This window comes from Aptenodytes patagonicus, chromosome 4, assembly GCF_965638725.1.
Source record: "Aptenodytes patagonicus chromosome 4, bAptPat1.pri.cur, whole genome shotgun sequence".
Classification (NCBI taxonomy): domain Eukaryota; kingdom Metazoa; phylum Chordata; class Aves; order Sphenisciformes; family Spheniscidae; genus Aptenodytes; species Aptenodytes patagonicus.
Genome location: NC_134952.1, coordinates 25,910,736 through 25,925,334, shown reverse-complemented (window position 1 = coordinate 25,925,334; position 14,599 = coordinate 25,910,736). Strand labels below are relative to the sequence as shown.

Below are 14,599 nucleotides of genomic sequence, written 5' to 3'. Positions count from 1 at the left end.
TCATTTTCAGGGATTTTTTTTTGTTCCTTTTTTGTTCTACATAACAAAATAACCTGACAGTAATAAATTATACCACTTCTTGTTCCCTTAGCATGTTTTCCCCCTGCCCCCTTTTCCTTGACTTTCTAATGCTTTCATTAACAATTTCAGGTTATATTGAAGTTAAAACGGAATGGAAATATAATCATGTCAACAAACTTTGATGCCAGAATAGATAAGGATAGAAGATTGTAATTTTGTGTAATACACAGTTTTTATTAGATAATATGTGCATATATTGAAATACAGGAGGATTGCTCTATTAAAGTTTGAGAAATTCTATTATAATGAGATTGACATAGAGAGGTCCTCAAAAGAAATGTGAAGAATTTTTTTTCCAGATGGAACTTTTTTTATATTGATAATACTTCTGTTGTTTTTCCCCAATACAGACACTTTTTTAGTAGAGCATTATGCCAAAATTTAGGATCCTACCTCATGCTGCTGTAGCAAAACAGATGAGGGAGCTACTTCTATCTTTAATAAAATCTGATTTTACTTGTAAAGAGCACAGAGCAGATGTGCAATGTATTTTTGAAACATGGTAAGCATTAAAGCATTTCTTTTATTTCTGAATCTCTTTATATAAAGAACCTCAGTTGAAAAGCATGCCATAGTGTACCTGGTAGCTCATTACCATTTTCTTTCTGAACTGTCTCCCTATTTTTCACATGTACAGAAACCTTGACAAAATTGGTACCTTATATGATCCCTGTACTCACAAGTGTTTTGTGTGTCACTTGTGGAAAGAAGCGTTATTTCAGCCAGCTGGTCTTGTTTAAAAAAAAAGTTAAAGCACAAGTGCCTTTCTGCGTGCTTCAAGTCTGTGGATAGATGTTGCATCTAGGTGCTTTCTGTAGAAATGAACCGAGGCTCCAGTATTCCTGAAGTGTGTGTGTGTGTGTGGCTCGGAGTGGGGGGCTCTCGGCCTGCTGGAGAGGTGTGGCTGACTGGTGCTGGGTAGCAGAGCCAAACTGAAAGACACAGAAGGGGGGAGATGGGCACTAAAAGCATGATAGGAAAAGACAGGAGAAAAGGGTGTCAGATAAGTTTGTTTGGGTTTGGTTTTTTGTTGTTTTTTTCTCCTCACAATTAATTGAGCTTGTACTTACTGCATACTAATACAAAATGATGTGGGTTAAAAAGTGCCTTTTTCTGAGGTTATTAATCTCTAAATGAGAGGAGGACATATGGTCTGTTCTGGTTTGGTAATGTTGAAAGTGCCTACTGGGTTGGAACATGAGACTGTTTCTCCTCAGAAATTAAGTTTTCTGGATGTTTAATGTATGTTGAGTACTCCCACCTGTGCCCCGGATGTAGTTTGCAGTGCAAATCAATTTGTATCTATTAGACTAGGGTTTCTGTGCACTTTAGGCCTGTTCTTTCCTTTCCTGTGAAGTGTGTAATACTACTGCTGATGACTAAACAAGAAAACGGAGTGGTTAAGCCTTGGCTATCTAATATTAATGAACAACATGTAAGACTTAGCCAGATAAAGATGGATTTAGATTTATTTTTTTCCTCAGTGTTTTGTGAAGTCCTGTATTTGGGAATTTTGTTTGAGGGAAGTTTGCAGTTACGCTCAAAGTACTGGCAGATGCTGGATGCAATTTCCATTTCTCTCTTGTTTTCTGTATCCTTGTTGATTTTCTTTAATTTTTTTCCCTCTCCAGTTGTAGGGGGTGTGCAATAAGGTGCTGCTGGTCTGTTTACTCTTGCCATAATTTGATTATATCTCTTGCTTTGGATGCACCATTTCTTCTCCTCTCTGCACCACCTGTGGCAGGGCTGGCTGATTTTTGAACTACCACTGCACAGGGCTGCAAGGCACCCAGTCAGCCCCAGAGCTGTGTTCCTAGCAGGTTAAGACCATCTGGTGAGGCAAAACTAGTAAAAGGATATGAAAGGCTGGAGCAAGATGAGAAAAAGGAAGCTGAGTCGTTTGAGAAAGTAGGATTCTGTTCCTCTAACTCTCAGAGAAAAGAAGGTAGGAGAGACACCAGGCCTGTAGTGCTGGAAGCGTGAAGATGGCGGAAGCCTGTGAATAGGTATAGCAGCAAGATCTGAAAGCTGTTTGTGCTGTTAGAGTAAGTGACCTCTGAATTATCTGTGACCAGGGGTGATAGTGGATTGGTGGTATATTTTGCTAGTAAGTTTAGATAAGAAGAGATACCAAGTCACCTGTGACGTGGATGGCCCTTAGTCCAGATCCTGTGAGGTGGGTACTGCTTGGCTGTCTGTTTCTGGATGTGCAGTCAGGCTTCCTTTGTCTTGGTCTGTGTAACGTCTTTGCAGAGTGGGCCTATTACATCTTAACTGAAATAGCTCCTCTTAGGTTTTATCTGTGCAACCCCTAGTGTTGTAGAGATGCAATGGCATCAAGTTTAGCTATAGCATATGTGTCTTCCACAAAAGAGGATATATTGGCAAATGTTATTTTTCTATCAATGTAACTGCTCACTTTTATATATGTAAACACTCATTTCCCACCCCCCTGCCCTGCTTCCTGTGCTAGCTGTCGTTTCCTCGCCTATTTTCAGTTAGTCATCCCAGTCTTGTTTCTTCTGGACTGCAGAGTTAAGTGTGCTGCAGTGGTGGACAGGAGGCACTCATGCTTGTACTGCGCAGTTATGTTGATGGTCTTGCAATGGTGGTCATGAGGAATAGAGAGCATTTGCTTCAGTAACCTTTTTGTAGCTGTCAGCATGCAGCAAAACAGCCATTTTGCTGTTGCAAAACTGCAACAGCAAAACAATTAAAAAAACCTAGCTGATACCTGATGGCAGAGGGGCAGGTACGGAGAGGAGGCAGCAACGAGAGTATGAAAGACTTGGGAAACTGGGAGGAAGACTGAAAAATAGTAGTGATAGTAAGGGCAGCAGCAGTTTGAGACAAACTCTTGTCTCTTACTGTCCTAAAAAATTAGCCATTGCTCCATGAGTGTCACTGTATATCCAGCTAGATACCCAGGTAATATGGTGTGATTTTTGCGTTGAATAAGATAGTATTTTGAAATTATCATATGAAAATACTATTTAACTACTGGCCTTCAGTATTTTGATTTACTGTCAAAATAATTTTCCTTTAAAAGCAGCAATCTTAGGAGAGTGTTAAATTAAAATACCCAAATCTTTGGGTATAATCTTTGGATTTCCCAAATCTTATTTTTCAAGGATTCTACATAGCTATGTGTGTATACACATACAGATACATGTATATGCATAGAGAGAGATGGGAATGTGACGTTTTCTGTCAGCTGCGAGCAGGTTTTGCATAGAGCAGCTGAAATACATATTTGCTGGCAGCAGAGGGAGCTATTGAAGCTTTTATTGATCATTCAAAAAACTTTGTGTCAGTGTACCAAAAAAAAAAAAAAGCCCTAATTTAATCGGAGATCTGAGGTGGCTCACTGTTTCTCTGCAATAGCCTTTTGCTGCCCTGGGGGAGAGTGTCCAGGTCTCTTGTGCCCAGGAAAGGAAAGGGTGAGGTGAGGTAGGCGGGAAGGCGGCGGCAGCCAGCAGGAGCCGGGCCCGCGGCCCTGGGGCTGGGGCAGAGCTTGCGGCCGACCGGGACCCGGCAGCTCGGCCCCTGCCCTGCGCCCTGCCGGCGGCCTGGAAGTAGCTGCTGCCGTTAGTAAAAGGAACGACATAAACGTCTCCCTAAGCCAAACTTTTAATCAAAGCAATGAGGAAGAACAGGATCTGTGGCGTATGTCAAAACAATAGCGGTGTGCATCGGCTGCTAATTAATGCTCCTGCATGACTCTGGAAAAGTAATTCCCAGTAAGGGTGGAATGTGTGTATTATTTTGTGGGGCTTTTGATAATTTGTCTTGATTTTGATTAATGTTGGATCTTTAGTACAGTTCTTTTTAGCAGATGCTGACTGGATGAGTTTCGTATGCAAGTCTGCATAAACAGGAGATTAATCATTAAAAATTAACAATAGCCAAAATCACAGTGACATTGTTCTGGCAAAGTATGCTGTATACTTGTTAGATTAACCCCTGTGTCGCTTTCATCTACCAAACTGAAATTTATGGGGTTAAAAATCTGTACTATTTCCTCAGTTCTGGAGATGGATTGTGGAGAAACTCGTACCACTTTTGGTCACAGCAAAGTGTCTTCATGTAACACATTTTGTATTGGAAATAGGGAAATTTGCATGGATCTTATTTTTTCTGAAGATTGTATGAAAAAACTAATCTGAGGAATGTCCCTAAGTTCATTTGATACCATCCTTGCTTCTGGAAGAGGTTCTCAAATGAGAACTAAAGGAAAGTAAAGCTTTATTTAGAGATCAACTTTTAGATGTGAGATGGAAACAACCTAGGTTATTCATTCTTGGCCAGATCCCTACAGTTTGTCCTCAAATACTTAAACAGTATTTTAATCTCGTTCATACATTCATTTTGCTCTGTAGTTATCTTGCCTTTGTCACTTACCTTTCCTTTTGGGTAAGTCTAGGTAAGTTACTTGCTATCACTTGGTACAGTTCCAGGTGTTAAGAGCAAGGGATAGCATGTGTGATCAGATTATTGAAAATCTGGCCATGCTTGAGGTTCAGGTGAGTAGCTGAGGGTGTTGCCTTGCTCCTTTTCCGCTTTTGCACCCTCATAAAAAATCAAGCTACTCTCTGGCTCAGAGTAAATAGAAGGGAGCTCCATGAGCAAACAAATTAAACCGTAGTCTTCATGTGACATGGTTTTATTGTGGGGTCGGTTCAGTACTTAAGTCATCTGCAACCTGACATAATATTGGAATGCTGTATTTCCTGAAAGACTTGTTTTTTCTGTTTCACTACAGAATAAAATGGTTTTCAGTTGGTAATGTACAGTAATTGAATTATGAAGTACAGCAAAGATCTGTTAAGTCCTGTTTAATCTATAATAATTTCAATCAAGATTCAGAGCAGGGAATGGTGTAACCTCTGTAGTTTTGTTCATGATGGTTGTGAGATGACTGCTTGGGATCTGTACTTCAGCAACTGGATTAAAAACAAAATCAAGACAGCCATTGTCTTTCCTGCTGCGTTGAGAGAATCCTGCTCTCTGAATTAAGTTGTACAAGGGAATATTGCTTTTCTCTGACTAAAGGAGGAAGAGGTGAGGAGTGGGGGAGTATGTCTGTTTAATAAAGTTCTGTTGTGAAGTTGGATTAAACCATATTAACAAAATTAAAATTGTATTTAACAATAAAAATTTTAAAAAGTTGTGACTGCTTATGTTAAGGCATAAAACTGCTATAATCTATTTCAGTCTCTTACGGAATCCAGGATGCACAAAGCTGTTGAAATTTTGGAAGAACAGCTCATTGTTTGAAATGGAAAAAGTCCCAGAGCAGGTGGGACAGGGTTTGCAGAAGTGATCAGTTGGTAGTAGAATCATTTGTAGGTGCAGGCAGTGTTTCCTGTTTTCTGTTTATCCAACTAGTTCAATTCAAGGATTGCCTGATCTGAAGTTTAGAAAATGATTGTGAAGGTTCAAAATGAAGGAAAGTTTAAAAACAAACCCCCCTGAGATGCCAAGTGAAATTGTTAATGGAGAAAGGGAGTCCTGAGATGGAGGTCTCTAGCTGTGTATGTCAATGCATGAAATTTGGAAAGCCTGGCCAGGGAAGATGCTGAGGAGTTTCTGTTTTTATTTCATGGTGGTAAGAAAAACTGTCTTTGCCAAGGGCAGTTTGTGTTGGAAAGACCAATGAAAAAGTCTTAATCTGCTTCTAATAATTTCCCTTAAACAGTGTGTGATATAGGTGTTCTAAAACCTAGAAGCACATGGTGTCTGAAACAATTCTGTTGATAAAACTTCCTTTTAAAAATAAATTCATTTTTAATGTAGAATAACTTTCATAAATTTACTTTGTCGTGTATTCAGCATGTTAAAGAAGTTCTAATACGTTTAATTTTGAAGTGATGCTTTTGCACAATTTAGATGGATTCCAATTTCCATCTACATGCAAGGAGAGATATCACAATTCCAGATAAATAATCTGTTAATCTTCATTGTGTCAATGTAATGAAAATGTACAATATAGGCATTTGAATAAATGTATGAAATACCATATACACAGGCCTTAATAAATGTTGAGATATTCTATTCTCATTTAGTAAAATGTGATACATTGGCAAGACTTAATCTTTTGGAAAATTAAATCACATTTAGAAAATTGAAACTACAAATACAACCTAAGGTCAAGATTAATTTTTTTAAGTCAGTGTTTCTTGTTTCATGATTTAAATGATGCTAAAAATGGTATTTTTAGATTACTTTAAAGCAATCAAATCTGAAGTATCTTTTAGAAAATAATAGACTTTCTATTTCTGGATTGTAATTTTTAATGGGAAGTCTCCATAGCAACGCTTGCCCAGCCGATTGCCTTTGTTCTTTAAAAGAAGAGAAAAAAAAAAAATCTGTGTGGAATTTATCTATTTCCAGGTTCCTGCTTTCTTGTTAGGGTTTTGTTTGCTGAACTGAAGAGTTCTGCAGTATCAAATTTCGGGTTCTTCTGTTGCTTTGTAAACAAACTTCCCCCATAACGTTTTCTCTAGGAAATAATTAACTTCCTTGAGTTGGGTGGACTGGGCTGTCTTTCACTCCTGTTGTCATATCTCGAATCTCTGCAGTGATCTGAAATTTTTTTCATCATCTAGTGGTGACCCACTGCTAAATGAGAAGGTTACTAAGCTTACTCTTACTCAATGTTTCTGTTTGTATATGGAAAGATTACAATTTCCCTTTAAGCTGTGTTATTACCTTTGGAGAGTAACGAGTAAAACATGAGCTTCCAAGATGCAAAATCTTTCATAGAAATACCAGCTCTTCTAATAGTTTCCCATCCTGTTGCCTGTTCTTTATTGCTACATATGTCTTCACGCTCACCTATACAGAATTACATCAAATATAGAAACATTAAAAATAGATATTGGCCAACCAGCTCCCTCATTAATTCCTTTTGTATCAAAGGAAAACAAACACTTAAGCTCTACTTCATAAGTGAGCCCTCTGAATATAGGAAACATAATTGATTGGTATCTGAAGTTACGGTGTTTGGGGTAAAGAGGAAGAGGTGTCTTTAAAGCTGTGTAGTTTTTGAGAGAAGTCTTAAAATACACAGTTTAGTCTTGATTCCAGTAACTTTTTTCCTGTGACTTTCTCTGTTTTCGCAAGATACTAAATTTTACACTCTTAATTGTCTGAGCAAAATGGATTGTTCAAGCTGGCAGTGTTTGTGTTTCTTTGCATCAACATTTGAGGGAACTGAATAAGATTTGGTTCTCACAATTATTTAAAAGCTGATTTTTATGGAGGAAATTGTATGTGGCATTTAAAAATTATTTCTGAAATAATTGATTCTCTTCCACATTTATTGTGAAGTGTACTGCAGTCTGAGAAATGGTTAAGAATTCCTGACGCTCAGCTGTGACATGGTAGAGCTGAAGGGAAATAAACACATATATAAATATAAAAACCATATATATATCTCTAAAAAACCCAAAAACCTTCACAGGGCACTGTTAGATAGCAGATAAAAGAAGTCTTGAATGTTGGTGATACCTCATAGGTTTATTTTATGGAAGCTTTCTATATCCTGTAGATTTGAGGTATGCGTATGCCTGACTTTTTTTTTTTGTTGTTAAGAGAAGCATTGACCGGTTATTTCCGATGCAGTGAACATACTTGCTTTACACTGCTTTTTACCTTTCTTACATTTAACACAATGAAAACTTGGGCTACAAGAAATGTGATGTTTGTGGCCCAGCTGATCTCTTGCAGAGGATTTAAGTCCGGTGGTCCACGATTGCGGGCAGTTGCCCATAGAAGGGACGCCTGGTTTGGAGTCACCAGGGCACTGGTTGTGTTTGACCAGGTGCTCTCCTCTAGTGTATTTTAATTCTTGGAGCAAGATGAAAACTTGCTGTGATTTGCACTTGAAATTCAGGTTGGAGTTCAGGTTAGAAAAATCTAATCAAGTGGATATTGAAAAATCATGTAAGTTTCCTGGGGTGTTTGCATTTCTTTTCTTTAACATTTTTTACTTAATCACTTTTCATGGTTCGTGTCATGGTGCAGCAGGGGCTGGCGGCTCCCTGGGGCAGGGATGTGGAGAGTGGTGGAGGCTCCCCCGGGGATGGCAGGGCTGGGCCTCGCAGCTAGGGTCTGTCCCACTGCCCCAGCCAGGGAGTGGGGCAGGGTGGGGGGGCACCAGGGCAACCCCACCTCTGGGCATCAAGCGCCTCCCTGGGGCCGGGCTGAGGCTGGGCTGGGCTGTTGGCCTGCAGGTAGGCCCAGCTCAGTGGGGCCCGTGGTCAGGCTGGACAGGGCTGTGGGGAGCTGGGGCAGGGTCCGATGGCCTTGAGGGGCTGAAATGGGGTCCTGGGCCCTGGAAGGGCAGGGGGAGCCCCTGGAGGTGGGCAGGGACAAGCAGGCCTGGTGATGCCCTCAGGGTCTTTACAATATAAAAGCAGACAGATGCTATGTCCTGTCATAACCATAACTAGTAATATGCAATGTGCAAGTAGTCTTTCACTTTCATTCAGTATTATAGTAATCTTTACACAGATGTGCACATAAAGCTTGTATGCACTTATGAAAATGCTTAGAAGGGCCTATTAAAGTAGGAAAGTGGTAGAGAAATCAACAGTACTACAATACTTTAAAAACATATAAAGCTTTTTTATTTTACAGATACAATGTGGTGACTTTCATCTGTAGCTGAATATAGTTCTCTTGAAGCTCGAGACTTTAGGTTTTTTTAATTGCTTCTAGGTATATCGTTAATGTTTTGAGAAATTGAAATGTTGATTTGGGCTTGCAGTATTTGGAGGAAAAGAAGGAATCTGCATTTAAACAGAAATAATTTAAATATCTACACATTACTTAAAACCCACCTCCTAATATTCTGATACTTATGTGTGTTAATGGTTAGACTTGGATTCAGCATATACTGTTGGCAAATACATAGTTGGTGCTTTTCATGTATCTAATGAAGGATATATCTTATGGTACTTCTTTTATGCAACTGTTATATAATCAGAAAATGCATAAAGCACAAAATCCACCAGATGATTTTTCATATGATTAAAAAAATTTATTAAGAGTTTATAACAGACTCAGAAACCACAAAATTTCAGTATAAAATGTCAAGCACTTTCTATTTCAACCATTAAGATCCCACTTTTAATGAAATGGCAGCACCAAGTTGGTCTCTATCTCCTTTGCTTCCCGCAAGAAAGGTTAACATACTAGTCCGAAGATGAGAGAAAGGGTAAACACTCCAGGAATGCAGCTCTGATATTTTTCAGGTCTTACGCTTAATTCAACTTGGAAGCTTAATCCCTTTCCTGCTGTTAAGTTTAAGGACTGCAGCAGAGCCAGAGATGGGTCCACACTGGCTCTTGCTGTTTGTATATAAACAAAACTCATCTTGTTGGTGAAGTTTGAGACACAACCTGTTTGCAAACCGTATTGTTCAGGCAAGTGATGTGTGCCTGGTAAATTTGGCAGAGTTGAGAGGTCTCAGGCTGTAGTTTTACAACAGCTTTAATCTATCCAAACTGGTAGGACTGAGTTTTGATCCCTCTCCAGCGCCTCTGATAGTGTGTATGCAATTCTTACATGAGCTACTTCAGCTCATTAAGCCAACAAAGTTACCCACTCTCTTGGATTTGGCTAGGCTTCTGCTGTTTTAATGAACTGAAGCATGTCACTTTGGGTATCAAACAAAGTCCAGGGGAGGTGTAAGGGAAGAGAGGAGGTTATCATCCTAGTGCCAGTTGCACATGCACAGATTTAGGTGTAAGCTGGAATGGAACCGTAACTGCAGTGCAGTGCAAGCCAAGCTGCCTTCCCTATTTCGTACTTCATTAGATCATAAAACTTTTGGGTCAGTTTTATTTTTTTGTGCTAACATGATGAAAATCTGTGGTTTCTAACTCCATGGCTTCTATAGTTCTGTTTTAAGTAACGGAAGTTTTCTGAACCTGGAACATGCAGTGTGCGCAGACCCTCTTGAGGGTCAAAACCAAAGGAAATGCTTACATGAGTCCAGGTGTGGTGGGTATACAGGAGAATATCCTGTGTGGAAGAAATTATGCTTTGCCCTCCTGGTTGGCCCCATAGAGGAGAGTGTTAGTATTACCATTAGCCAAGGGAGTGCTTCTGTACCTTGGGCAGTAGAAATTAAAAGGCTGTATAAAACAGCTGAAGGGACATAAGTTTAGTCCCAACTCCTTTTATATATGCTGTTCAAAACAGCTGTCTGCATGTGCTGTACACGTGTTCATATAGATCCAGAAATAAAATCTGGATTTTACCCAGTGTATTAGAAAGAAACCTTCAGCTAGTACTCATCGTCATCTTCCAAGTCTTCCCCTGCAGTTGCAGCTTCCAGTGCAGCCAGAGCTGCTGCTACTTCCGCATCTTCCTCCTCAATTTCTCCATTGATGTCTTCATGGTCAGGGCATGTGGGTACCTGTGCTACTTTGGTAACAGCCATGGCAGTGATACCACCAGGAATGCCCTCACTCAAACTTGCGGAGTCAGTTTTAAAAGGTTCAGTACTGCTTTCCTTCATAAGTGAAGGTGGGGTTACACAAAGGTCCTGGTCCTGTATTGCTGAAGGCCCAGTGTTTTGGTCTGGATGTACACAGTTGACTGAAAAGCTAGCTTTTTCAACATAGTTCCTGGTTTGATTGCCATTTTTGGGATAATCAATATCTGGCAGTTGTATGGCATTGTTTTGTGTTTTCAGTATTGCACTTCCTTTGAGAAAGAAGCTATTGTCTGCAGACCAGGAGTTCCCATCTTGAATACTGTTTGGCTCATTGCAGGCTGCCTTCCTCTGACAGCCTGCCTCTAGGTCAAGTTCTTGGCCGGACCTATTTAATTTGGTGTACAAGTCTCTATTGCTGGCTGAAGGAGACTCTGCTGACTGGCTGGAGGGTCCCTGTTCACTGGCTTCTTTCACTGGGTTTGTGTTGGGATTGAGCATGGGGTGCACTCCAGTGCAGGAGTTGCCACCATTGACTGCAACATCAAGCTTTGCAACACACTTCACAAGGCCATCCTCTTGAAAATCATTGTCTCCGTGGTTCCAGAGGGTTTCTTTTGTGCTACTTACCTGGGTTTTATTTTCTGTTCTGTTTGGCTTATCCTTCTGGAGCTCATTTTTGTGTTCTTGAATTTCACTATCCTCTTTGAATTTGGATTTATTGCTGCCTTGCTCATTGTGTTTGTAGCTGTTTACTTCATGAACGCATGCAGGCGATTGTACTTCTTCTGGATCAAAAATAAAGCTGGAGTAAGGAAAATTCGTAGAGGAAATGTTAATTATGCTGTTAATATAATTAGTAAAAGGATTAAGCTTAATTTTTAAGCTGGAGATCTTGAGGAATTGGTGTCACTAAGCTTTACTTGGGGTTCTGAGAATGAGCTAAACTTAATGGAAATGCTGAACTGTGCTGTAGGCTGCCGTCTCCTGGGACTGACCATAACTAATGGTAGATTCACCAAGAGCATAAGGAGGATGTCAGAGAACCTTGTGCTGGTTGTTGCATGTTTCCAGCTTTATTTTTTATTTTCTCTGAGGGGTATATTAGCCAATGGTAGTCACCACATAGATTGTTAATTAATATGTCCTCATGTAGTTGCTAAAATATCTCCCTTTTTTTCCTGGTGTTCTTCCTTTCAAGTCGTATCTTCTTGTCCTTTTTTTACTTTTGTCCCCTCCTTTTTCCTTTCTTACTTAATTTTTTCTCTTGCTCCTAACTTTTCCTTGACTTATTTCTTCCAGAGTGCCTCCCTTTCCTTTATCTCTCCTCTTTCTCTCATAGCACCAGTTTTCTTTCCCGCTTCCTTACCTGTTCTAGAGATGTGGCCAAGGGAAGGAGTAACCGTCAAGTGGGGCTGAAGTGTTGCCTTTCTAAAAGTAGCTAGTCCCTCTCCAGGGAGACTTTTAATGTGTGAATTGTTCCCACAACTAACTACATTTAAAAGTTATGATGGAGGCAAGGATCTGTAGTTCATTTTCGTTGCTTAGGAGAGAGGGAGGATCTGGCAAAGCCTGTGCTCCTCGTTCTACTGAATTGAGGGAAAGTCATGCTACCTAAATGAGAAAAAGCTTTGCTAGAGGTGAGTTTTCAATGCCACGCAATTTTTCTGTGGGATAGGAATTATAGAAATGGACCTTAATTACAGTAAATCAAAAAGACATTCACAGGAATGCCTATGCTCTGGCATGACTTTAAAGGTACTGTAAACTTCGGGAAAACTCCAGCCTTGTAAATAGGCTTAATTTAAGCAACAGTTGTATGGGAGCACAGGCACATGTTTTAATGCATTTCTTTTATTCAGTCTAAGCAACCCTTGTTCTGTTGTACCTTTGTATCATTTTGCAGCACCTGCACCCCATCTGGATTTTCTTTAATCTGAAAAGAGAGAGAGGGGGAAGGCAAGGGAAGAGGGGAATTGAGTTAAGCATTATGAAATTAATGTATGGGCAATTGCATTGAAATGATGCTCATGTTTAGAAGGGTTTTATTAGCTAAAAAGAAAGGTGCCTGCACAAGAATGGACACGGTACAGTTCAAGGTCTTTCTAGGTTGCTATCTTGCATTGACAGTGGCCTTTAGTTGGGGAAAAATCTGGGGAAGAATTTAACAGTTCTTAAACAGATAGTGGTGTTCTCCCAGACTATAAAATTCTCCCAGCAATTTTATGATTTGGAGACTCCTAAGTCAGAGAGTAGTGGTTTTTGTTTTGGTTGGTTTTTTTTTTATTTGGCAGCTATTGATGGACTTCTCTTCCATGAATTTGTCCAGTTCTTTTCTTAACTCCAGTAGACTGTTAGCATCTACAGCATCCTTTACTTGGGAGTTTCACAGCCCAGCCTTGCCTGTGTGAAGAAGCACCTGCTTTTGTTTGACTTGAGCCTGGTTCTTACTAGCAGTGTTTGATGCCTTCTGGTTCTTGTATTAGAACAGTGAGCATCATGTCCTGTTGTCACGGTAGTACACATCCTGTACTGCCTCTTCAGTTCTGATATGCAGTCTGAAGAATCCTCATCTCTTTAAATGTTACCCGTACTGACATTGTTTTGTGCCTATAGATTGTCCTTGTGGTGGTTCTCTGGGCCTTTTGCATTTCAACATCCTTCTTAGATGAGGTGTGGGAACCACAAATGCAAAGTTCTCAAGGTGTGGGGAACCACAGATTTATTCTTTCCTAATAACTCCTGTCCTCACTCAGTTGGCTCTGTGACAGCTACTGAGCGCTGAGGTGACATTTTTGTGGAACTATCTTGTAGTTAGACACAGACATATTGCTGGGATTGGCACTTTATTATATGCAGTGTGTTGCACCTGCTTTTTACTATGGTAAATTCTTCAGAGTTTGACTAGAGCTAGCAGAGTGTTTGCATTTTGTTACATCTCTGTATATTGCAAGCTTTCTGTGTGTGTCATTGCCTGACCCAGTGAGATGCTAAGAACTATCTATTACATGGTTCATATGGAAGTCTTTTATTATGGGAAGAAATAGTTTGCTAATTTGGACCCTTGAGAACTTTTATGTTCTGAACCTGAAGTGAAGACACAGATCTGAACATCCCAAAATCCTAGAAAAAACATTATTCTTTATGGGTTGGGGCTATCTTATTTCAAGTTAATCAAGTCAGGACGGGTTGTTAATATGTTTTGTCCATCGTTATTCAGGCTCGCTCTTTTTCTCTTGATGTCCTACAACCTTGCATACTTTTGCCATTGCCTAAGGACAGCAGCTCACTTCCCATAAAACAGAAATTGATGATGCAAGGTCAGGGTATTTTCTAGAGTGATTTATTCACAAAACACCAAAGGAAAGTAGTATTGATTTATTCTTACCAGGCATGGCCTGAACTGCACACCAGTGATTATGCTAGCAGAAATTACAATCAAAACTTTCTGTTGTATAGGCTTATCGTCTCACTTTTCCTCTAAAATCTGACTTCCTCTGGTGTTAGCACTGAACAAAATGCCTGATGTCAAGCCCCTCGTTCCTGGAGCCTCTAAGGACCTACAACCATTCAGCAGCTGGTTTTAGCTAGGGTGTAGCTGCTCCTACCTATGCTTTTTGTCTTTGGACGTGAACTGTTTTGGAGCAGAAACTTCTATTGGGAGTAGCCAGCTTGTTGTAGCTCGGTGCCTGGTGGGATGGCTTGTAAGCCAGCTGCTTTACTTCCTCTGTCTTGGTGCTGCTTCTCTCTCTTCCTTAAATGCTTTTGCCATTCCACATTTCTGCTGATCTCGTGCTGCGTGGTGTTGTCCCCCAGCCCTCAACAAGGTCATAGCGGGAATTCTGATACAGGGTTTTTCATCTGAAGAGGATGCAATAACTGGTGAGGTGGTCACATGTACAGACCCTCCTTATGTGCAGTCGCTCTACAGTACAAAGGTGTTTGGACAGATTTGACTAGGTATGGAGCTTATTTGAGCTGGCTGGTGCAGCCATCTTTTCCAGCCAAAGAGGAATTCTTAATACAATTTGCTTTGATCATGTTAAAAGCTGAATTAGCTATAGCTGTTCT

At 40.1% G+C, this 14,599-nt stretch overlaps 1 protein-coding gene across 3 annotated transcripts in view; it reads right to left on the bottom strand.

Moving 5' to 3' along the window:
• Positions 1-8,700: 8,700 nt before the first annotated feature.
• PGCKA1 (PDCD10 and GCKIII kinases associated 1) overlaps positions 8,701-14,599 on the bottom strand; it is a 45,595-nt gene continuing 39,696 nt past the window's right edge. For all 3 annotated transcript variants that reach the window (XM_076336078.1, XM_076336079.1, XM_076336077.1), the window contains 2 exons: positions 12,417-12,464; positions 8,701-11,333 (listed from right to left, as the gene is read on the bottom strand). In XM_076336078.1, the coding sequence (XP_076192193.1) occupies positions 10,379-11,333; positions 12,417-12,448 (987 nt within the window). In that variant the 5' untranslated portion in view covers positions 12,449-12,464 and the 3' untranslated portion in view covers positions 8,701-10,378. The remainder of the gene's footprint in view (positions 11,334-12,416; positions 12,465-14,599) is intronic.